Source organism: Helicoverpa zea, chromosome 25 (assembly GCF_022581195.2).
Source record: "Helicoverpa zea isolate HzStark_Cry1AcR chromosome 25, ilHelZeax1.1, whole genome shotgun sequence".
Classification (NCBI taxonomy): Eukaryota; Metazoa; Arthropoda; class Insecta; order Lepidoptera; family Noctuidae; genus Helicoverpa; species Helicoverpa zea.
Genome location: NC_061476.1, coordinates 6703103 through 6726194, shown reverse-complemented (window position 1 = coordinate 6726194; position 23092 = coordinate 6703103). Strand labels below are relative to the sequence as shown.

At 39.0% G+C, this 23092-nt stretch overlaps 2 protein-coding genes across 2 annotated transcripts in view; both read right to left on the bottom strand.

Moving 5' to 3' along the window:
* The window catches only part of LOC124642618, a 143548-nt gene that overhangs the window by 55688 nt on the left and 64768 nt on the right, over positions 1–23092 (bottom strand). The window contains exon 2 of the mRNA XM_047181128.1: positions 10792–10914. Within this exon, the coding sequence (XP_047037084.1) occupies positions 10792–10914 (123 nt within the window). The remainder of the gene's footprint in view (positions 1–10791; positions 10915–23092) is intronic.
* Positions 16661–18411, bottom strand: LOC124642616 (tubulin beta chain). Its single transcript, XM_047181120.1, has 2 exons — positions 18320–18411; positions 16661–17957 (listed from the first exon to the last, which is right to left on the bottom strand). The coding sequence occupies exons 1-2, from the start codon at positions 18374–18376 to the stop codon at positions 16671–16673; spliced, it is 1344 nt and encodes a 447-aa protein (XP_047037076.1). The 5' UTR covers positions 18377–18411; the 3' UTR covers positions 16661–16670.

Below are 23092 nucleotides of genomic sequence, written 5' to 3'. Positions count from 1 at the left end.
GTACTTTGAATACACAGTTTAGATGTAATGGGTTGAAAATGTTAAAATCAGGTCACCTTAACCTTGATAGGCGTATAGAACCTTTTGTAAATAATTTATTAGATATACTTGAAACACGAAAGACGTGTTACGTAAAAAGTTTAATAGGATTATCGAAGATCAGGTTCGATTGGAAGATGAAAGGAGTCTTTTCTCGTTTAGCTTAATTTCAAGTACATACCCTTGTTAATATTTTAAATACATAAGTAATTCTGTCTGTTGGTTAGGCTTTCATGCCACAACTATCGAATCTATTTATTGGGTAGCTAGGTAGGTTTTATTCAGGCGTACGAAGAGTAGTTTAGTGGAAGGATACCACTGGTGGACGCTTGTTGCAAATAAAAGAAAATTCTTCATTGCATCTGTCTTCTGGTTCGCCATTAACTCATAAACTATTCCACGGATTTTCATGCAGATTTCAATAAAATATGGTAATAAATATTTTGACTACCATAAAATGCTTTGATACCCTTAGTTTTGTAACCAAAAATATCTACTTAACACCAGAAAAATAAAGTCTAAAAATATAATAGTACCAGCTATTATAGTCACGACTCCACTTTAATTTGTATTCGACCACCAAATTTAGTAAATGATCACCAAATCTTGACGACCAAAATAATGTATTATTTTTCCTAAATAAATCACTGTGATTGCCATAAAATGTAGGCTTATTATTAAACTAGCTTCTGCCCGCGACTTCGTACGCGGACCCTGTCCCTTATGCCTGCGACTACGGGGTCAGCAAAATCAAAGATCTGAATCGTCTGATATTGAATTTTAAGGGCTGACTTGAAAACAACGGAATACGCATAGCCATTAGAAATGTTCCATATATTTAATTTTTGTACTTTAACGGCAAAAGCACAGCAGACTAAACAAAACGCTGAGAACTGAACCGCAATAGACGTGACCATAGGGATAAAAGTAGTGATTCTAATTAGTCCGCATTTAAGTTGTGTGTGGCAAAAATATTACACGTATTATTACGTAAAAAAACATTAAATAGATGACAAAGTCGTGGTGACTTAGTGGAAGTCGTGGTGGTTTAGTGGGTAGAGAACCAGTCTCTCAAGTATGAGCGTGCGTCTTTAATTCCAGGTCTGGCAAGTACCTGCCAATGCAACTTTTCTAAGTTCGTATGTACTTTCTACGTATATTTTGGATGACCGTTATTTGGAGGGGATGTTAAACTGTAGGTTCCGGCTGTCATTGAAAATTCTTGGCAGTCGTTATGGGTAGTCAGAACCCAGTATGTCTGACCAGTTTTACCGAGGGGTGTTGGGGGTTGAGCGGTTAACCGGGTTGTGGAGGTCAAATAGGCAGTCGCTCCTTTTAAAACACTGGTACTCAGTTGCATCGTGACTGGAAGTCGACCCTAACATAATTGGGACAAAGGCTCTTGAGATAATAACGACAATAATAATGAGATATAAGCATCGCAGGATATCTGAGGCTGATGACGGGGAGTAGCGACCCCGCGGGGCATATATACTGAGTTCTCCACGGAGAGTATACTGTCCCCCATCTCCGGCCGGTCGGAGTGAACCATGACGGGGGTAGGTCTCACGCCTCTGGCTTGGCTTGACCATCCAGAGTGGAGTCGCTTGAGCAGGGTTAGTAGCCCTGCTCGGAGGATAGGTGCCTCGTGGTAAGTGACCCACAGGGAGCGCGTAATCTGCGTTTAAAATCCGCCGAGGTATCCTCACACTTCAGCCACTCATGTCCCTGTTGCCCATTTGTTGCTATTCAGTGACAGATTCCCGGGGGCCCAGTAAGTGAGCTGGCGAGTCTCCACCTGCCATTTTTACATGTATCTAATACATTGTCATCGGCAGGAGCCATAGTTCCCGTAGTTTCCCCATTCCTAGTCTATTAGCATCCCATCACAATAGCCCAAGTAGTATTCATCCACAGTTTGCAATGGTATAGCACAGATTGTCTTTTTTTTTAACGACGTTCACCGGGGATTGTCCTTGGGTTCATTTCTATAGTGTATAAAGGGATAATTGTCGGTTTTGTGTCACCATTTCATTAAAGTTGTCTCAAAAGGGCTTCAGCGTGTTGGCTTTGGCCTCACGTTTGCCTCCCAAAAATTCGGAACTCTGTAGTCCCGAGGTCTGGAAGAGACATACAAAATAATAATGAGATGTCACATGTCAGTGGTGGCCATAGCTGAAAACCAGCGCCGCGACTCTGTTTCGGATAGGGTCGCTGCATATGCTGAGCGAGGGCCATTTCGCGTGATTGTGACGCATATTTTCCTTTCACCATATTCCTCTGTTCTTCTTTTTTATTCTTGTTTTGTTTTTGTTTGATTTTATATGTATATTCGTTTATGTTTGTGCGTCACGAACGCGAATAAATGTTTTTTGATTTGATTTGATTTGATTAGATATATATAACGCAAAAAAATCGGAGAGTGGGGGCTCGCGACGCCACGTCTAGGTATGTAAAATTTGTACTAAGCAGTGACTTAACACAAAATTCAAGCGTGTTATATCTTCGTTATTATTTGTTTGTGAGAAGGAGAAAAGAAAAAATACGTGTCCATTATTTTAGGGTTATCTAAAAGACGGACTAATTACTTTTTTTGATTCACCATACCTATTTCATAACATTCATTTCTATACATTTCAAGTGTAGTATTGCTCTTGAAGTTCCACATCAGGTGTTCCAGATCTTCGATGTTTATACGTCAAAATAGAGAGTGCTTATCAGATTGAACCACTTTTGCTAAAACGTCATATCTTTATAAGCTATAGTCTAGCTGGGCTCCTGGGTTTCCACATCAGGTGTTGTACATCTTCAATTTTTATAAGTCAACAGAGAGTGCTTATCAGATTGAACAACTTTTGCTAAAACGTCATACCTCTATATGCTATAGTCTAGCTGGGCCCCTGGAGTTCCACATCAGGTGTTTTAGATCTTCAATTTGTATAAGTCAATAGAAAGTGCTTATCAAATTGAACAACTTTTGCTAAAACGGCATACCTGTATATGGTACAGAGAAGCTGGGCTCTTGGGGTTCCACATCAGGTGTTCCAGATCTTCAAATTTATTATCTCAGCTGAAAATGCTCATCACATGAAACAATTTTTGCCATGACACCATTTTTGTATCTCTTATAGTTTTGTTGGTCTGTTGGTGTTCTGCATCAGGTCTTCAAGTTTCGAAGATAAATTATAGCCTATATGTTGACCAGGCTTAATACTGACGCAACAAAGAAAAAATCATTGAAATCCGTTCAGTAGTTCGGAAGATTAGCGTGTACAAACAAACAGACATACAGACATACAGACATACAGACAGAATTTTTTTTTTGGATTTGTGCTCCATTACTGTTTCTAAACCCCACCCAATTATTATTTTTTTAATATATTCAATGTACAGACACAGTTTTTTTACAGATTTATTATATGTATAGAAGATAAAGTATTATGATGCCATATTAAGTTATGTGTATATAGACTCCACGTAGGTAGTCTTGTTTGCCCTACCCCTAGAGTGCAATTCAAAACCGCGTAGGCGCGGAGGGGCGAGGCGGCCTGCGAGCTGAGGCGCAGGTAGTTTTAAGGCTCGCCGCCGCGGCTGAGGCTGGCCGGCGGAGCAGGCTAGCAAGCCTAAGCTGCGGTGGTGAGCGTGAAAACCATCTGCGACGATAAGTTCGCATGGGACCGCCGGAGCCCCGCAGCGCCGGAGCCGTGACAGAAGCCATGCTTGCTGCATGTTGCATGTTTGCTTCCATGCTGCATGCCTGCTAACATATATGTATATCAAGTTTGGGATAAAAATGATTTATTTGGACTCATTTTGCTAAAATAGGATAGCAGAATTTAATTTTGGTGATCATTTACAATTTTTGGCTTACTTATGATTTACTTGGAGTAATTTTACTTAAATAGAATAGCAAAGTGTTGAAACTTTGGTTATAATTTTACTTTAAAATGTTGGTTTAATTTTGGTGATCATTTACTATTTTTAGCTTACTCATAATTTACTTGGAGTAATTTTACTTAAGTAGGATAGCAAAGTGTTAAAACTTTAGTTATAATTTTACACTAAAATGCGAGTTTCATTTTGGTGATCATTTACTATTTTTGTCCGCTATTTGTTACTATATCTGGTGGTCAGTTAAACATAAGCCATAAAATATTGTCAGTGATTGAGTTGAACAAGAGCGGGCGGTTTACTAGCTATATTAAGTCACTGTATATTATATTTTCCAGCTATATTAAGTACTTTACAAGCTAGCCAAATACTTAAGAAACTGTAGGTATAGTCCAGAGTTTCTAGTAAAAAAATATAGGATTCCTACACTGTAAATACAATTTATCTTCAAAGTTTAATTTTTCATTTTCAAACTACATTTTCGTGGCAATTACTCATTCAGAGCGTATTAAAACTAACCCTACCGAGATTATAAAAAAGGCATTTCAGCCTTATATTAAGCATCAAACTTTGCCTACTTATCGTCATAATAAATTAGGGTTACTATGTCCTTAGTACACTATTGTCCTTGGCAAGTTCTGACCTTCAAACTAGGACAATAGAGCTTAATTTCAATTGTACATGAGAAGGCATTTTTCGCTCATTTTACGGTAAAGCCAAGCCTTAAATGTCAGACAGTCAAAGCTATTAGCTCTTACATTACAAAGTAAACATTATCTGACCTAGAGAAAAACTCAATGTATAAACTGTCATGTGATCACAACGTAGGTCCCCAAGATACAGGCAGCGCCTAGTTTGGGGACCACAGAACCTATGAAAATGTCTCCAATAGAGAAGTTACAGCGAACATTTGTAATAATTTACTTTAATTTTATAAACGTGACTCATTAATGTAACTGTGGATCAATAAACTTTATTATTATTATTTGTATGTCTCTTTCTGACCTCGGGACTACAGAGTCCCGGATTTTTGGAAGGCGAACGTGGGGCCGAAGCCAACACGCTGAAGCCCTTTTGAGACAACTTTAATGAAATGGTAACACAAAACCGACGATTATCCCTGTATACACTATAGAAATGTACCCAAGGACAATCCCCGGTTCTGTGCTAAACTATTGCTAACTATGGATGAAAACTACTTAGGCTATTGTGATGGGATGCTTTATTATTATTATTATTAGCGAAAAAAAATATCAAAATCATGGAGTTACTTGTTTGAAAGTTACATAAATTACAGAAAAGTAGAATGAATCATTTAGTCTAATATTATTATTATTAGCGAAAAAAATATCAAAATCATGGAGTTACTTGTTTGAAAGTTACATAAATTACAGAAAAGTAGAATGAATCATTTAGTCTAATATAAAAAGGAGGTGAACTCATGAGCTGCTTTTTCGTAATAAGGTAACCAATGGTCGATAAAAAGGTGAAGGAAAACATCTCGATGAAACTCGGACTATAAAGTCTGAAATCACCAACCCGCATTGAGCAAGCGTGGTGATTAATGCTCAATCCTTCTCCGTGTGAGAGGAGGCCGCAGCCCAGTGGTAGGACGATAAAAAGGCTGTGACGATAAACCAAGTGTTTTCCTGCATCTGGATAAGTAACAAGTTTGTAAATAAAACAATTTTCTTCCAACACCGGTTTCTCCAACGTTCCGTGGGAACCACTCCACGTACCTAAGGCGCCGAAACTATTGAACCGATTTAAAAAATTCTTTCACTGTTCGAAAGCTACACCCTGCCCGAGTAACATCCAAACTAATATTATAAATGCGAAAGTAACTCTGTCTGTCTGTCTGTCTGTCTTTCTGTCTGTCTGTCTTTCTGTCTGTCTGTCTTTCTGTCTGTCTGTCTGTCTTTTCTTCACGCCTAAACTGCTGAACCGATTTGTGTGAAATTTGGTACAGACATAGTTTGAAACTTGAGAAAGGACATAGGATAGTTTTTATTACAAAAAATAAAAATAAAAAATAAAATTTATTACGGACATACAGTGCCATCTATTGGTCAAATGTCGAGCTGTTCCTATGCTCCGTAGATAGATGGCGTTAATCGCGCAATGGTGTCATTACACGTGTTCGGTTCATGTTATTGTTTTAATTCATCCTGCGGGAGCGGGAACTTCTCAAAAATCCCGCGAGATCGGGAACTATGTGGGTAAAACCAAAAATCTGCCGGAAGTCACTATTCCACGCGAACGAAGTCGCGGGCAAAAGCTAGTAGGTTATATTTTATCCCGATACGGGCAGTAGTTCCAAGGAAAAGCGAGGAAAAACGTCTAGTCTACCGTATCATGGCATAAATTTTATTAAATGTGTAAATCGAAAGGTCAATACACTTACATTGATTTCAAATTCAACTAAAATAGTTCAGTCATGGCTTCTGTTCTCCTAGCTTTGGTTCAGCTATCGGTTATTCCTGTTTCACATCTTATTAATATTTAACGAGGGAGGCTTTTGCTCTGAAGCGGGAAGTAGTTAAAAATAAATCCTTAGTTTTTATATTATAAATGCGAAAGTTGTGTTTATAAAGTTATTCTGTATTCGCCAATTGTGCGAAAAGTACAGGGGTGCACACAAAAACTTGCATATGGTGTTCGTTGACCTCGAGAAGGCATATGACCGGGTGCCTCGTGAGGTTTTGTGGTGGGCCCTTGAGGAGAAAGGTATACCAGGGAAGTATGTGCAGTTGATCCGAGCGATGTACGGCAGATGCCGTACAGAAGTCCGGTCCGCAGCGGGCACTACCACCAGCTTCAGTGTAGGTGTTGGCTTACATCAGGGGTCGGCCCTCAGCCCGTATCTCTTCCTGCTTGTAATGGACGCGCTTACGGCAGATATACGGGAGGAGGCACCCTGGTGTATGCTTTTCGCCGATGACATTGTTCTGGTGGGGGAGAGTGGGCCAGAGGTCCAGAGTAGACTGGAGGCATGGCGGCTGAGACTGGAGACAGTGGGTTTAAAGGTGAGCAGGAGTAAAACCGAATACCTTCATTGTGATTTTGGCGGTATTTCGGGACCCATGACCATAACCCTAGCCGGCATGCCCCTACCAGTTTGCTCCGACTTCCGGTACCTTGGTTCACTCGTCCAAAGTGACGGTGAGGTGAACAGGGACGTTACGCATCGGATCAATACTGGATGGATGAAGTGGCGACAGGTAACTAGCGCTATTTGTGACCCGCGGATGCCCCTCAAACTGAAGGGCAAAATTTACAAATCCGTCATTAGACCTGTCGTCCTGTATGGATCGGAGTGTTGGGCATTGAAAAAGACGGACGAGAAGAGAGTGCATGTAACAGAAATGAGAATGCTGAGATGGATGTGTGGTGTTACAAGAATGGATAAAGTGAGGAATGATTACATTAGAGGAAGTCTGAAAGTAGCGCCAGTTACAGAAAAGATGAGAAGTAGAAGATTGTCGTGGTATGGACATGTAATGAGGAGGGATGATACGCATGCAACAAAGTGTGTGCTAAGTATGAATGTAGATGGATGGAGAGGAAGAGGAAGACCTAAGAAAAGATGGATGGATTGCCTGAAAGATGATATGAATAGGAAGGGAGTGAGTGTCAGTATGACGAGTGACAGGGGAAAATGGAAGAAAATGACATATTGCGCCGACCCCAAGTAATATTTGGGAACAGGGCAGGAGAAAGAAGAAGAAATGCGAAAGTTGTGGTGGCCTAGTGGGTAAAGAACCAACCTTTCGAGTATGAGGGTGTGGGTTCGATTCCAGGGTCAGGCAAGTACCAATGCAACTTTTCTAAGTTGTATGTACTTTCTAAGTATACTTAGACTCCAATGGCTGTTAAAAAGGTGAAGGAAAACATCTTGAGGAAACCTGGACTATAAAGTCTGAAATCACCAACCCGCATTGAGCAAGCGTGGTGATTAATGCTCAATCCTTCTCCGTGTGAGAGGAGGCCTGTGCCCAGCAGTGGGACGATAAAAAGGCTGTAACATGTAAATGCGAAAGTAACTTTGTCTGGCTGTTGCACATCAAAACTACAGGAACGATTTCAATAAAACTTAGTTCGGTGGTAGTCTAAAGCCTGAAAAAGGACATAAGGTACTTTTCATTCGGATGCGGGAAGTTATTCTCCCGGGAACTTTGTGGAACCGCGACAAACTAATGTTATAAAGAATAAATATTTTTTGTTTATTTCAAGCTTCAAGCCTACTGACCCTTTTTGAGAAATTCCCGGATGACGCTAAGAGGCTATATTTTTATCCGGGTGTGGGAAATAATTCCCTCGGGAATTGGATGGAACCGCGAGGAACGGCTAGTTTACAAATAAACCAAGTAGGTATAGTCGACTTATTAACTTGGTAACCAACAGAATTCTGGTTTTAGTCCTACTAATATTGTATTACGAACAAAAATACAAATGTAAATACATAGAATATGTACCTACGTAGTATCGACATAATGGAGTATGAATTATTTAGGTAGTCCTTGATGGGTTTTTCGTCGTACCTATGTTTTGGAAATATACATTTGCTGACAGTTCTAATAATGTTTTAGGTCAATCACCTTTCGTCAAAGCATCGCTTGCCATTGAAATATGTAAGACACAGTATAGTTAAATTATATACCTATGTAAGATACAGTAAAAATTACTAATCACGGATTCTTAAAAATATCAAAATTCCCCGAACACAGCTCCACATACAACCCGAATGAACTACTTACCGCACTCGGGTAAAAAATAGGCGTTGTCCTTCCTTATTTTCCTGTCTATGTGTACCATCGAAATCGGTTCAGTCGTTTTAGTAACGAAGTTACCTTTTGTGTATCGTATTCTATACTACATCCATATACATCGCTGGCTCTGGATTTCTCTAAAAGTCTGCACTCACAGCAAACAACAACTTTGCTCACTCGTAAAACAAATAACTATGGTGATTTATTTGTAAAAAATAATCAATTAAATGCATACTTTGGAAAATATTAGAAAATTCATCTATTTTGATCATATCATAGTAGACTGCTCAGTAAGTTTGTTATTCCTCTGAATTCTGACTTTAATATTTAAAATAAGAAGAATATAGCCAGGGATGCCATAGTCCTATATTAATACTCATTCACAGTATACAAGGTTATGTAAGTTAAGGAAACCCACTCATTTGTCATCTCGCTGATTATTTGATGACGCATCGCTAAGCCGGGCACTCTGATATTTTATTCCAACCTCCCTGGAGTGAGCGCGGTGAAAGGTCAAAATGGTATACTGTTACACAGTTATGTAATTGTTTTTGGGTTAATTAATATTTTTTTATGGTGTTGAGATGCCTAAAAAGGTGGCCTAGTGGGTAAAGAACCAACCTTTCGAGTATGAGGGTGTGGGTTCGATTCCAGGGTCAGGCAAGTACCAATGCAACTTTTCTAAGTTTGTATGTACTTTCTAAGTATACTTAGACACCAATAGCTGATAAAAAGGTGAAGGAAAACATTTTGAGGAAACCTGGACTATAAAGTCTGAAATCACCAACCCGCATTGAGCAAGCGTGGTGATTAATGCTCAATTCTTCTCCATGTGAGAGGAGGCCTGTGTGCAGCAGTGGGATGATAAAAAGGCTGTAACAGTAACAGTTGAGATGCCTAAATAAGTAAGATAGAGTGTTGAAGATTACGGATGCCTGTCTTGACTTTTCAGAGGTTTGCCTAGCCTTTTCTCATTGATTTTGAACTACTGTCAGCTTCTGGGTGAAAAGTAGACTATATCCTATCAGGTTTTACTTTACCTGTGCTCTCTGTTTACTTTTATTTCATTTAAATCGGTTCAGGAGCATTGACGTGAAAGCGTCACGGATACAAGGAGTTACTTTCGCATTTATAATATTAGTTATTGATATACGATAGCAAAGGTGGGTCACGGTGAAGAAGTTTGTTTTATAATACAATTCATAATGGCGTGCACGTGGAGAGGCCTATGTTCAGCAGTGGACTGCGATAGGCTGATGATGAATGAATGAAAATGAATGAATGGGATAAAAATCATTTGGGATAAAAAGTCCATCTTCTCGTTCTAAACTACTACACATTTACAGCAAAATCGCTTCAGCTGTTCTTGAGTTACAAATCCAAACTTACACAATTTGAGAAGTGTAAATCTATCATACAATTTTGTCCGTTTGTTACGCCACGGTGTGAAAGGCACCCTTTCATTTGTTGAAAGGATGCGGCAAGCCTTGTATGTTCTTACATAATGACGTCTTTTTAACAAAAGATTGGGCAGGATCTCCTTTTCTACGAGAATAAAAAACTTTGTGAATCGCTAAGAGGTTGGTAAATATTTTTCCAGTTTTTTCTTGCAGACAATACCTGTACGGGTGTGGAGTTGTGAAATTGTTTTGTCCTGAAAATACGAGTCTTTTTTTTTTCCTCGCAATTTGATTTGGCGTTTTCGAAGCTTGTTTTGAAAATTGAGATCCCGGATGATAAGTAGACTGTCTATGATATTAGTGTGTCCTATCTAAAAACTAATAAAAACAAACGACTTCAATAATATACCTACCTAAAACCTTTTTCTACGTCAGACATATAGGTACTATGCTCAAAACCGCATTGAAATAGGTCTAGCCAAAAGTGAGATAATCACACAGACCTACATACTGCATAAATACAGGCCAAACAGAGAACCTCCTTTTTTGAAGTCGGCTAAAAATACGGAATTTCATCTTAATCAATTCATCCTTAAATTCTTCAACACTGAACAAATTGTCATCCGCATTTACTTACATATTTATATGAGAAAGGATATTAAGCAAATGTATATTAATAGTTTGGTACTTACCAAGTTCAGATCCACAGACACGCGGTATGATTTCCAAGATGGCGGAACAGGACGCGTCTTCGAAGCAGAGCTGCCTCGCCAGGAGACAGTTCAGGATCGCCATCGTACCCTTTATACCGGGACCTGGGGACAAATGGGAGATATTATTAGTTTGATAATAATCATGATAATAATCATCGGCTGTCATTGAACATCCTTGGCAGTCGTTACGGGTAGTCAGAAGCCAGTAAGTCTGACACCAGTCTAACCAAGGGGTATCGGGTTGCCCGGGTAACTGGGTTGAGGAGGTCAGATAGGCAGTCGCTTCTTGTAAAGCGATGGTTCTCAGCTGAATCCGGTTAGACTGGAAGCCGACCCCAACATAAATGGGAAAAAGGCTCGGAGGATGAGGATGATGATGATAGTTTGATAATAATCACATGTTAGAAGGAAGTACTCCTTGATACGGCGCGTAAAGTGAGGAGGTTTCTGTCTCTGGGGCCCTAACTACCGATATCTTGGATGTATGTGTAAAAATGTGTCATAGAATAAATAATTAGATAATAAACATGTTATAAAAACCAACCAAGTAAGAATCGGTCTCGCACACGAAAGGTTCAGTACCTTTCTGTAAAACGGGAACAAAAATCATGACTGCTATACCGTGCTTTTTTGGAGGCTCAGATTTTTTTTTTATATACTTAGGTACCTACATTTTTTATGTTATGTGTTTATTTTATTATTTATTTCATTTTCAATATTTATTGTACAATCCCGTTTCATGAACGTAAAATGATTATACAGAATAGTAAGCAAATTTTACATAAGCCAATGATAATATTTACTACAAAATGAAGAATAATCGGCAATATTGCCAGGAATTAATGAATTCTTCTATATTAAATATTGATTCCGAAAATAGACTTCGAATTACTGATATTCAAACAAAAAAATAAAACTTCATATTCGCAATAAAACAGCCAATCATTTGAATAGCTAAACTAGTTATATTACTATTACCCATTACTTTCAAAACTGTAAAATTGAGGCAAAACTGTTTATTTTGCAATTCTGAAAACAAATAAAATAGAAAATTCAACCGAAGCTTTAATTAAACATAGAATAATTTGAACAAACGTAAAGTTACGTCATTCACAGTTTACCCAACATCAATATAAAGTATCAAAATAGAAAATGGATTCTATAATCGTTTATCAAAGCTATAATTTAAATCTAAAATTGGTGGAAAACATGATAATTGGAGCCATTGGATATACATATCCGGGCTGGGTAATTAAAATTATGGGTTAGCGTTTCACTATTACATAGAGAGACGTAATGTACCTATGTATCAAATCAAATGATGATGTCCTCCTAGCCGATTATCGGCTACGGCGGCTGTTCTCATGTAAGGAGATTAGCCAACTGCGCAGGACATATTATAGTGTACAAGTATTTGCGCAGTTACAGGTGCTATGATAGTGAAGGAATAGTGAGTGCACCTGTATCAAATCAAATATTATGTGCACTAGCTAAGTTATTGCCAAACTTTTGTATCACCAACAAATTCTGTCATCATCCTCCTGTCCTCTTTCTCATCTGTATGGGACAAAATTATGCACCTACTGAGCATTGTTTTTTTAGGCATTTTTATTCGTAATTATTGAATTTGGTCATATCTCTTCATTTGATCCACACTTCGAGTGAAAATACTCAGAATAGTAAGGATTTAAAAAAGTGCAATAACAGGTATATTTCTGAAGGCAGTGGAAAAGTCAATTTAGTACCTAATTGAAACACAGAAATATACTTACAGTTTACTTATACTAAGAGAGTATTTTAGTTACAAATCCGTTATTCTAGTTTAAGCTTATATTCATACGAAGTTCGATGCAATGATCAAAGTCAAAGCAAGGTTTTGGAATCTGAATATATCTACGGTTTGGAGAATTTTACTACCGAATAAACGCGAAAGTTTGTATGTCTGAATGTTTATTCCTCTTTCACGCAAAAAGTACTGCATAGACGTAGATGAAACTTGGCAGTAATTATATCATAAACGCGTCTGTATGTATGAGATTATATATATAATATCATTGTATGTATGGGTGTTTGTGCCTCTGTCACGCAAAAACTACTTGACGGATTTTAATGAAACTTGACAGTGCTTGACAGACATAGCTTGTATATCAAAATAACATAATATAGACTACATTTTACATATACACGGAAAGTATTTACTTCAAAACGTAGGTGAATCCACGGGGGGAAACTAGTCCGTACACACGCGTACCAAAATAGCTGGCGAACGGAGATTCGCTATCGATCGCCAAATGAATGCAGTTTTAAAGCCTTTCCGACTGTCGGAAAGTTACTCGAAATAACTACCCGTTTTCCAGTCATGTTTTCTATTTATTGCTTCTCGAATATTCGAGAGATTCGTCCATTCGATTCTATGATTGCCGATGAATCGATTTGATTGTTCACTGTTTGTTTTGAGTTTCAGTTTTTGATTGTTTTGGGGTTCTTTGCTTTTTGTGTGTAACTTGATTATTTAAAGGAGATGGCCAAAAAAAAACCCAGAGTCGACAGGAACTTCATATGTATGATTGGATTCAGTATAATTTGTGGATTTTAAAAAGTATTTCAAAACATCTAAAAACCATGGGGTTCTCTTTTTATAACGTTTTTTCGATCAAGATTTTAGTTCACAAAAAAGTTTACTTTTACTGTTTGATGTTCGTTATATAGAAGTTGAATGCAGACTCGTGATTGGACCGTTTTACATTGCTATAATAAGTCATTTGTTATATTTGACAATGTCACATGGCGCGATTTTCAAAGACAATTTCTCCAAAAACATTTCATAGCCAGTTGTGAAGGTTGCATGTAACTGCGAAACCTCTCCAAGTAGGTAAGGTCGGTGCTTAATCGTATCTGGAGTGGTTAAATACAAGACCTTTTAATCACCAGGCCAACTCTGAAACTATGGGGTTGTTACTAGTGGCTTGTATAATGTTAGTTTACTTTGCTTTTTTATGTCCCTTGATGTTAATAATCTTTAAAATCAATATATATTCAACATAACCTATTTTTGCGATAATATGAAATAGCTCCTATACCCCATGGATTTCAGTCTGGATTTTTTGGCACCATCAAAGGTCTATCATAAAGAACCTATTGGTAACCATTTCATTGCTGTCGATTCTGGGTTTTTTTTCTATGAAAATTTGGCCATCTCCTTTGGATAAACAATGTTAGTTATAAAGGATTTGGAAACAGGGGTAAGTTTGAGCCCATAAGTAGACAGTAAACGACAATTCAATTACTTTTATGACATAAAAAAAAAATACAAAACAAACAATCTATACTAATATTATAAAGAGGAAAACACACATAGTCCAACACACTGAAAATGCATCCACGCGCGTTCATGCGGATCACGCGCATACACGCGGAGAAACGGGGCGAAACGCAAGGTATGGCACACTGAATCCCGCAGAGCCGCGCGTGATTTTGAATGGGCGTGACGTGTGTGTTTGAAAATGGAACTCGATGAGAGCCGCCGTGCGTGAATTTACAAAACGCAACTACGCGCGTGAGTGCTCAAAAAACCCGCACGATGATGCAGATCTGCACTCCCGCAGGAACGCGCGTAGGTGCGTCGACACGCAAGATGCAGCGTGATGCGGGGCAGTGTGAAGATCACCTAAGAACTAAGTAATCCGCATCACAGTCGCGGGGATCGTGCCTAAAAGACTGATGGTATTGCCACTCTGGATGACAATGCAAGTTCTTTGGCTAAAGCATCTAACATTACATATGCTTACAATCTAATGCGTTAGTGAGTATAAGTTTGGTCAATTCTAGAACTGCACTAAACACACTTAAAAAAATCTGCAAAAAACATTACCCTCCTTCTTTGGCAGTCGGGTAAAAATACAACAACAATGTAAAAATTAAACGTTCAAAACACACAATTCATACGACCACTTCTATTTTAGTACCGGCCATTGACAATAGATGTCGTGGCCACCAACCACAGATGCAACAGAGAGACAGAATAATAAAACATTAATATAGCTGCAGGGTTGCAAGCATGTTTGTTTATATTTGCTATGTAAATATTCGCAATGGCGCGACTCTGGGTCTACATTACTTTGCATTCTCACGCTTCGAAAATAATCCAATAGGAGTGTTCTAGAATTTGTAATGTTGTATGCGGTTTCTTCGAAGTTCTCTAGTTTTAGACGTCACCCTGGCGGGGCTGCGGGATTGTTCGAAAGAGTTACCGCGGCCCTGGTACATAAAGGACTTAAGAAGGAACATGATGGGTTTTAGGTTTTAGTCAATAAGAGTCTGATGCCCATTTTCACCAACAATCTCTTAATCTAAGTGCCACTTAGAATAAGGGCTCTCCCAATTTTGACATAAATAACTATGGATAAGGGATACCTAAACATTGGTGAAAACGAAATTCTTATTAAGTGTTCCGTAAATGCTCTTAGGGGATCCCTTAATTTAGGTATTTGTTGGTGAAAATGGGCATGACACTCCCTCACGCTACTAACCCACAGCGGGAGGGGTCATTTGATGATTTCCAATTATCATGTCACTGGTTGTCCCCCGCGGTTCTACTTAGTAAAATACAAGCTGTTGATTTGCATCCGTGCCGTATTCAAGGACGTAATTGAGCTAATGATTCTCGACCTAAATCAACAAAAAAATTGGTACGTATTTTTTTTTTTTTTTTTCGGAATTCCGTCAATGTCATCTAGCCGTGTTTAAACTTGGGGCGTGTGTTACTGGCCTTAAAACCGTGCTGCTCCCTCACACAAACGCAAATACAAAGCATACGCAACGATTATTCATAAATTTCATTCATAAAATTGGATTACTTCTGAAATACTACGACATTACAATGACAAAAAAAGCAGTGCATATTAGCTATTTCCCGTCTACTGTAATTCCAATGGATTATTTACGAATTTTATGTCCTCCTCCTGAAGCACAAATGCAAATCAACACCTTGTATGAGCTTTCTCAGGCTCTAGACTATTTTTGTACTTATATCATTGTACTGATAAATAACTCCTATAAAAATGTCAACAACATCATATCTCACTGTTACCGAATATCATTGCCGTGCAAACAAAAATTACGCCAACCCAAAATATTTAGGGGTTTTCCTTACCACACAAATATTATATCTACCCACATGTTTCTTCAGTTTACTAAGTCAACATCGTCGAAACATTACGAGTTAATATTATCACGTTTTCGCGAAAATCCCGCATATTCGCTCTCGAAATAAGACTTTATTTCTAGCTCCAAGTAGACGGCCGATGAATTATTTAGGTCTGGTTATGGTAGGTAGTGTGACCAGACTCTCTGAACTTAATATTTAAATGGTTTGAGTATAGGTTTGTACCCTATATTGTGAAAAAGATACAATAGTCATGTCATACCTGTCGGATTTGTGTGTGTTTGTGTAGTTATCTCTTCACGCGCAAACTGCTTGACTGTTTTTGATAAAATTTGGAGCAAGTTTCACGACACTCACTGTCAGCGCCAATAGCGTCGATAAAAGCTCGTCGTTGCACAACGTGTGACGTTTTTACGAACGTGAGTAAGTAGCTTCAAACTGTTTACAATTTATCTAAATTGTGGTTAGTTTTCCGCAAAGACTGCGTATTTCGGACAGTGCAGGTACTAATAATGAAATGCTTTACTAGCTGCAACAATGCGTCAGTGTCACCCGACGGGAGAGATTTGATTGATGGTGAACCAATGTCTATTCTAATGCAAAATCAAAAAGAAAAACTTTAGGCTGCCATGAATGTATTCATTAAATAAAACGATCATGTATAAAATATAATGAAAATCTTAACAAAACTCGTCTAGTCTCCTTCGTCACCACCCTCCTCTTCTTCATCAAATTCGCCTTCTTCCTCAGCAGTCGCATCCTGATACTGCTGATATTCCGACACCAGGTCATTCATGTTGCTCTCCGCTTCAGTGAACTCCATCTCATCCATACCCTCGCCAGTGTACCAATGTAAGAAGGCCTTACGCCTGAACATAGCCGTGAACTGCTCAGAAATACGCTTGAACAACTCCTGAATAGCTGTTGAGTTCCCAATAAATGTCGCCGACATCTTCAAACCTCGTGGCGGTATGTCGCACACAGCTGTCTTCACGTTATTTGGAATCCACTCCACAAAGTACGAGGAATTCTTGTTCTGAATGTTCATCATCTGCTCATCCACCTCCTTCATTGACATGCGGCCTCTGAACACAGCTGCGACTGTCAGGTATCTCCCGTGACGAGGGTCACAAGCAGCCATCATATTCTTCGCGTCAAACATCTGTTGCGTCAACTCAGGCACGGTCAGTGCTCGGTACTGCTGGCTTCCTCTAGAAGTCAAAGGCGCAAACCCTGGGATAAAGAAGTGCAGACGAGGGAATGGAACCATATTCACAGCCAGTTTCCTCAAATCTGCATTCAATTGACCAGGGAATCTAAGACAAGTGGTGACACCCGACATAGTCGCAGAAACTAGATGGTTCAAATCGCCGTAGGTCGGTGTGGTCAACTTGAGGGTACGGAAACAAATATCGTAAAGAGCTTCATTGTCAATGCAGTAAGATTCATCAGTGTTTTCTACCAGCTGATGCACAGAGAGGGTGGCGTTGTAAGGTTCGACTACAGTATCAGATACTTTGGGAGAAGGTACTACACTAAAAGTATTCATAATGCGATCGGGATACTCTTCTCGAATCTTTGAGATGAGTAGGGTTCCCAATCCTGCGCCTGTGCCACCTCCGAGGGAATGTGTGAGTTGAAATCCTTGAAGACAGTCGCATCCTTCAGCTTCCTTCCTAACTACATCTAGGACAGAGTCTACTAGTTCTGCGCCTTCCGTGTAGTGTCCCTTCGCCCAGTTGTTGCCTGCGCCCGACTGCCCGAAGACGAAGTTATCAGGTCGGAAGATTTGTCCGAAGGGTCCCGAGCGCACAGAGTCCATGGTCCCCGGCTCAAGATCGACAAGGATGGCTCGTGGCACATACTTTCCGCCCGTGGCTTCATTGTAGTACACATTGATGCGTTCCAGCTGTAGGTCGGAGTCGCCGTGGTAAGTGCCGGTGGGGTCAATACCATGCTCATCAGATATGACCTCCCAGAACTGAAAGAGATGTCAGTGTCAAATGCAGTGCATACTAGATCACTTGCGTGCCTGGGTTTATACCTCGGCACAGTTTCGTAGTTCGCAGTAAATTTGCGGGATTTCAGTTTAAGGTAATAAGACCTGCCAGATAAATTACTAACTCGGCTGCGCTGAACAGCAAATTACGTCAATTTTATGACTTCCTATCGCACCAATTACGTATCACATACATTGAGTCTGCCTGCAGTAAAGTAAATATTTTCGCAAAATTACGAAAAATACGTTTACGTAATCAAATCGTTTGACGTGCGCTTGATATGCCATATGATACGTAATTAGGGCAGAATTGTGCTACAGAAGGTCAAAAATGGATCTCTTACCTTAGCACCAATTTGGTTGCCGCATTGGCCAGCCTGTATATGAACTATTTCCCTCATTATTAGTATTAAAACTTAAGAACAAAGAACTTTCAATGCACACCGACCGTTTACAACAACGTGTGACCTACTAGAACGACGGACTTAAAACAAATGCGCCCTTCCAAACTGTAGCCGTCAGTTTTCAAAAATTTGAAATCTGATTTTAATTTTCAATTTCGAAACTTTTTGGTTGGTAAAAGGTTTTGGGAAGAGTTTGGTTTAGGGTCGACGCAAGGGCCACCGCTCACTGGCTACAATCACCGCTGACTGGTAATAAGCTGCTTACAATATTTTTTTGGATTCGACCCGTAAAACAAGCCACTGGTGAGCCATATAAGACCAGTCAGACATATATGAATTGAAAGTACCATATATGGCACATTTACGACATTATTTATGACACCTGTATAAAATAACTTTCCGTGGCAAGGTAAACCGTATCTCTGTGAAGATGAGCATGATTTTAAATATTGTTTGGACATAGGCTACTTTTTGACCAGCTGTTGGAAGTAGTTCTCTCGGGACGCTAAAGGAACCAAGGCGAAAAGCTAGTTAGAGATAGAATTTTCCAGCAAAACTACCAATCTGTTGCTAAGCCCGGAAAACGTTCATTTATTTATTTATATACTTTCCATGAATAATAAATTTGTTTAAACATTAAACAGAAACAAACCATAATACTACAATTGAATGTTATATCGTTTTGAAGCAAAAACAGATGATAATGTATTTTCATAGAGTATTTTCCACTAAGCTGGTGCAAATAACTAAAGCACGGGGGAATTTGATGGTATAAACCAAATATTCAGCTTAGCGTATACTCCACACCTCATTTCATAGCCAGTTTAATTATGTCTAAGCTATATAGTATAGGATAAAGCTATGTTTAATCATCTGTCTAGCCATTTTTTAAACTTTGTTGGGACTAGCTTCCAGTCTAACTGGATGCAGCTGAGTAACAGTGTGCCACATGGAGCGACTGACTATATGACATCCTCAACCCATTTACCAGAGCCACCCAATATCCCTTGGTCTGACAAGTTTCACTTCAATTTTTACCCGACTGCCAATGAGGGTTACCTATGTTGCTCGCGCTTATCTTATACTATCCGTTTTCCCGCGGTCTCACCCGCGTCCCGAAGGAACTACTGCTACTCGGGAAAAGTGTAGCTAGTGAAAGAATTTTTCAAATCCGCTCAGTAGTTTCGGAACCTTTAGGGTACAAACCAAAAAAAAAATCCCTCTTTCTCATATTAGTAAAGAAGAATATGGTCAGAAGACAAAAACTCCCCAAGAAAACACAAATTTAAAATAAAACCAAGATTCCATATTTAATACGAGCCTTATCACCCGACCTGCATTACTTTGAAAGTAGCAACAGTTTATATGAGCGCATCATGCTGACCTACTTACCCCATTTGCCTTTTAGAAAAACGCGGAAAGATACGGAATTCATACACGTGACGTCACGAACCGGTTTCTATGACGTCACTACGTCTTCACGCTATCTCCCAAGGGGGTAAGGTTGACTTACTGTTCGAGGGGTAAAAGTCGTAAAAGTCGTGGTGGCGTAGTGGGCGAAGAACCAACCTCTCGAGTATGAGGGCGCGGGTTCGATTCCAGGTCAGACGAGTACCAATACAACTTTACTAAGTTTGTATGTACTTTCTGAGTTTATCTTAGACACCAATGACTGTGTTTCGGATGGCACGTTAAACTGTAGGATCCGGCTGTTGAACATCCTTGGCAGTCGTTACGGGTAGTCAGAAGCCAGTAAGTCTGACACTAGTCTAACCAAGGGGTATTGAGTTGCCCGGGTAACTGGGTTGAGGGGGTGAGACAGAGCAGTCGCTCCTTGTAAAACACTGGTACTCAGCTACATCCGGTTAGACTGGAAGCCTTCCCCAACATAGTTGGGAAATAGGCTCGGGATGATGACTGTTCGAGGGGTAAAGTGTAGTCAGTTGTTTTGTAGTATTAAAGAGTGTCTATGGAGTTTCTTGCCGGTTTTTCTCTATGAGACCCACTCTTTGGAACCGTGCAACTAGCTTGACGTTTCTTAAGCACCTGTGATAGGTCTATATGAAATAAAAACCTTTGACTTTCACTATGGGCAGACTTTTATTTGTGAAATTGTGAGTTACACAAGCTTACGCCCTCGTCTTCACCCGTGGTGTCGCGTGGTAAGTACTCCATGTAACCAGGTAAAGAGCCTATAGTCTTTCTCGTTAAATCGGCTATCTAACACTGAAATAATTTTAAAAATCGGTCCTGTAGCTCCTGTGATATGAGCGTTTACACAAATTATACATCAATCGGGCGACATTTTAATCTGCAGTGTGCGCGGGCTCTAAAATAATGTCAGAAAAAGGTTGTATTATATTAAAAGCTATGAGTTATAAACTTCCACCTGTAGTTTCGCCCATCATCATCATCATCATCAGCCTATCGCAGTCCACTGCTGGACATAGGCCTCTCCAAGTGCACGCCACTGAGATCGATTTTCGGCTTCTCGCATCCAGCTCCTGCCCATGGTTTCGCCCATGGTCTGAGATAACTGCCTACCGTCGCCGCCGGATAGTGACAAGCTATGTCTAAGCTACCTCCCCTCTAATTTTCGGTTGGACCATTCTTGAGTTATAAATAGTGTAACTAACACGACTTTCTTTTACATACCTATTATAAAATAATTAGCTTATTTTTAACACGTAAAAAATAAGTCCATCTTTGAGCGAATTAGTCGCAGCTACCGAGGTGCCTCTGAATAGTGTATGAGCGTCCGGGGCCCGGTCTTTTGACCAAGTCGCTCAAAGCACTTGTATAGAGAGGTTAATACCAGTGTGACTGGGCTTGTTAATGTGTGATAGTTTATTTACTTATTTATTACTGCTATTATTTTTGTCTAGCATTGTGTTTTTTACTTATGTAATTATGGTATATTTTGTTCTAATTATTTAATTATTATGTATGTACTATAAATAAAGAGGATTTTATTTGTTTTTATTCAAGGTTCCGAAACTGCTGAACCGATTTGGAAAAATCTTTCGCTGTTGGGAACCTAAATTATTACCCAGTAATGTACGCTATATTTTGTCAGGATAAGGGCAATAGCTCCCATGGGACGTGAGTAAAACCGCAGGAAAACGGATTATATTGTATATTTAAAAGTATTTCTTGTTTTATTTATTTATTTCACTATTAGTTTTTATTCAATGTAGTATTTTAAATTTCTTACAATAGCATCCAAAGCCGAGTTTTGTTCTCATATAAGGAAATCAGCTAGCTGCGCAGGACATACTATAGTGCACAAGCATTTGCTTGGACATAGGTGCACTCACTATTCCGTCACTCTCATAGCCCGTTGGGACGACAGTCCGAAACGACTGGAAAGAGATATTGAAATTATAAACTTAAATTTTATGTATTTAAATTACAGTGATAGATCCATGCAGCTATTATTTTTTATTGTTTTTAATATACCAAAGTATGGACTATATTTAGACCTAATTAATTCATTCAAGATAAAAAGGGTATTCTTCAAGACTTGCCTAACAAGGAAACTCGGGAATGTTGTTACCCAAACTCCTTAAACTTTGACTAGTACTTTCCCCAACTCCCTCAAATACGTTTTTACGGGAAAAGGTTTTTTCTAATAATAAAATCCTTATGAGAAAATATGTGATGATGAGTGTTTGCTGGCTTTTTGTATTGACTTTGGTGAATGGATAAGTTTTACCTCGTTTATTTCGATTTATTTTATTTTCGACTGTTTTCAATATAAGGAATCATGACGACTAAGAATGTGGAAGTCTTACGTAGAGAATTATGTTTAATTTTTTAATGTAATAATTCTCTCTATTCGATTTACGAAGAACTTGTTTAGTTTTTTCATTTTTCTACACTTCTTTAGTATCTAATAAGTACAGACAAATAATACAAAAAAATATTTGTCTGTACCTCGAAGGCTCCGAAACTACTGAATTTATTTGAAAATTATTTCACTGTTGGGAAACTATATTTTTCCCGGTGAACATATTTTATATTTTATCCCGGTACAGTCAGAAGTTCCCCCAAGACGCGAGTGTAACCGCGGGAAAACGGCTAGATTTATGAATAGTAGTTGTGGAAACAAAGATACAAACAAAAAATGTTTCCTCTTTAAACAGATAGTATTTTAGTTATTATACTAACAACTCTATAAACTTCTTCAATTACTCGAGTGGGCAATTTCAGGAGGCTGAAAGTCAGCGAGGTTGGCGCGAAAGCCAGTCATCTGATGTGTAAATGATGTGCCGCTATCCCCGTCCCTCTCACACATACATCATCTCGCATATACCTGTCTCTTTCTCACACGATGCCATGACCTTTAAGTCAGGGTGTCTTATTACGAATTAAACCATTTCAGTAGAATTTAAAAAAGAAATAATAACATGGATTTCCTGAAAAAAGTCGTGGTGGCTTGGTGGGTAAAGAACCAACTTCTCAAGTATGAGTGCGTGAGTACGATTCCAGGTCAGGCAAATACCAATACAACTTTTCTAAGTTTGTATGTACTTTCTAAGTATATCTTGGATACCAATATATTAATGTGTTTCGGATGGCACGATAAACTGTAGATCCCGGCTGTCATTGAGCATCTTTGACAGTCTTTATGGGTAGTCAGAAGCCAGTAAGTTTGACAACCAGTCTTACCTAGGGGTATTACGTTGCCTGAGTAATTGGGTTGAGGAAGTT

Excerpts from the sequence above, each read along its gene's own strand:
- LOC124642616 (XM_047181120.1), bottom strand. The coding sequence starts at position 18,376 with ATGAGGGAAATAGTTCATATACAGGCTGGCCAATGCGGCAACCAAATT. Across the intron at positions 17,958-18,319 it reads GCAACCAAATTGGTGCTAAG|TTCTGGGAGGTCATATCTGA; the intron begins GTAAGAGATCCA and ends CATCTCTTTCAG.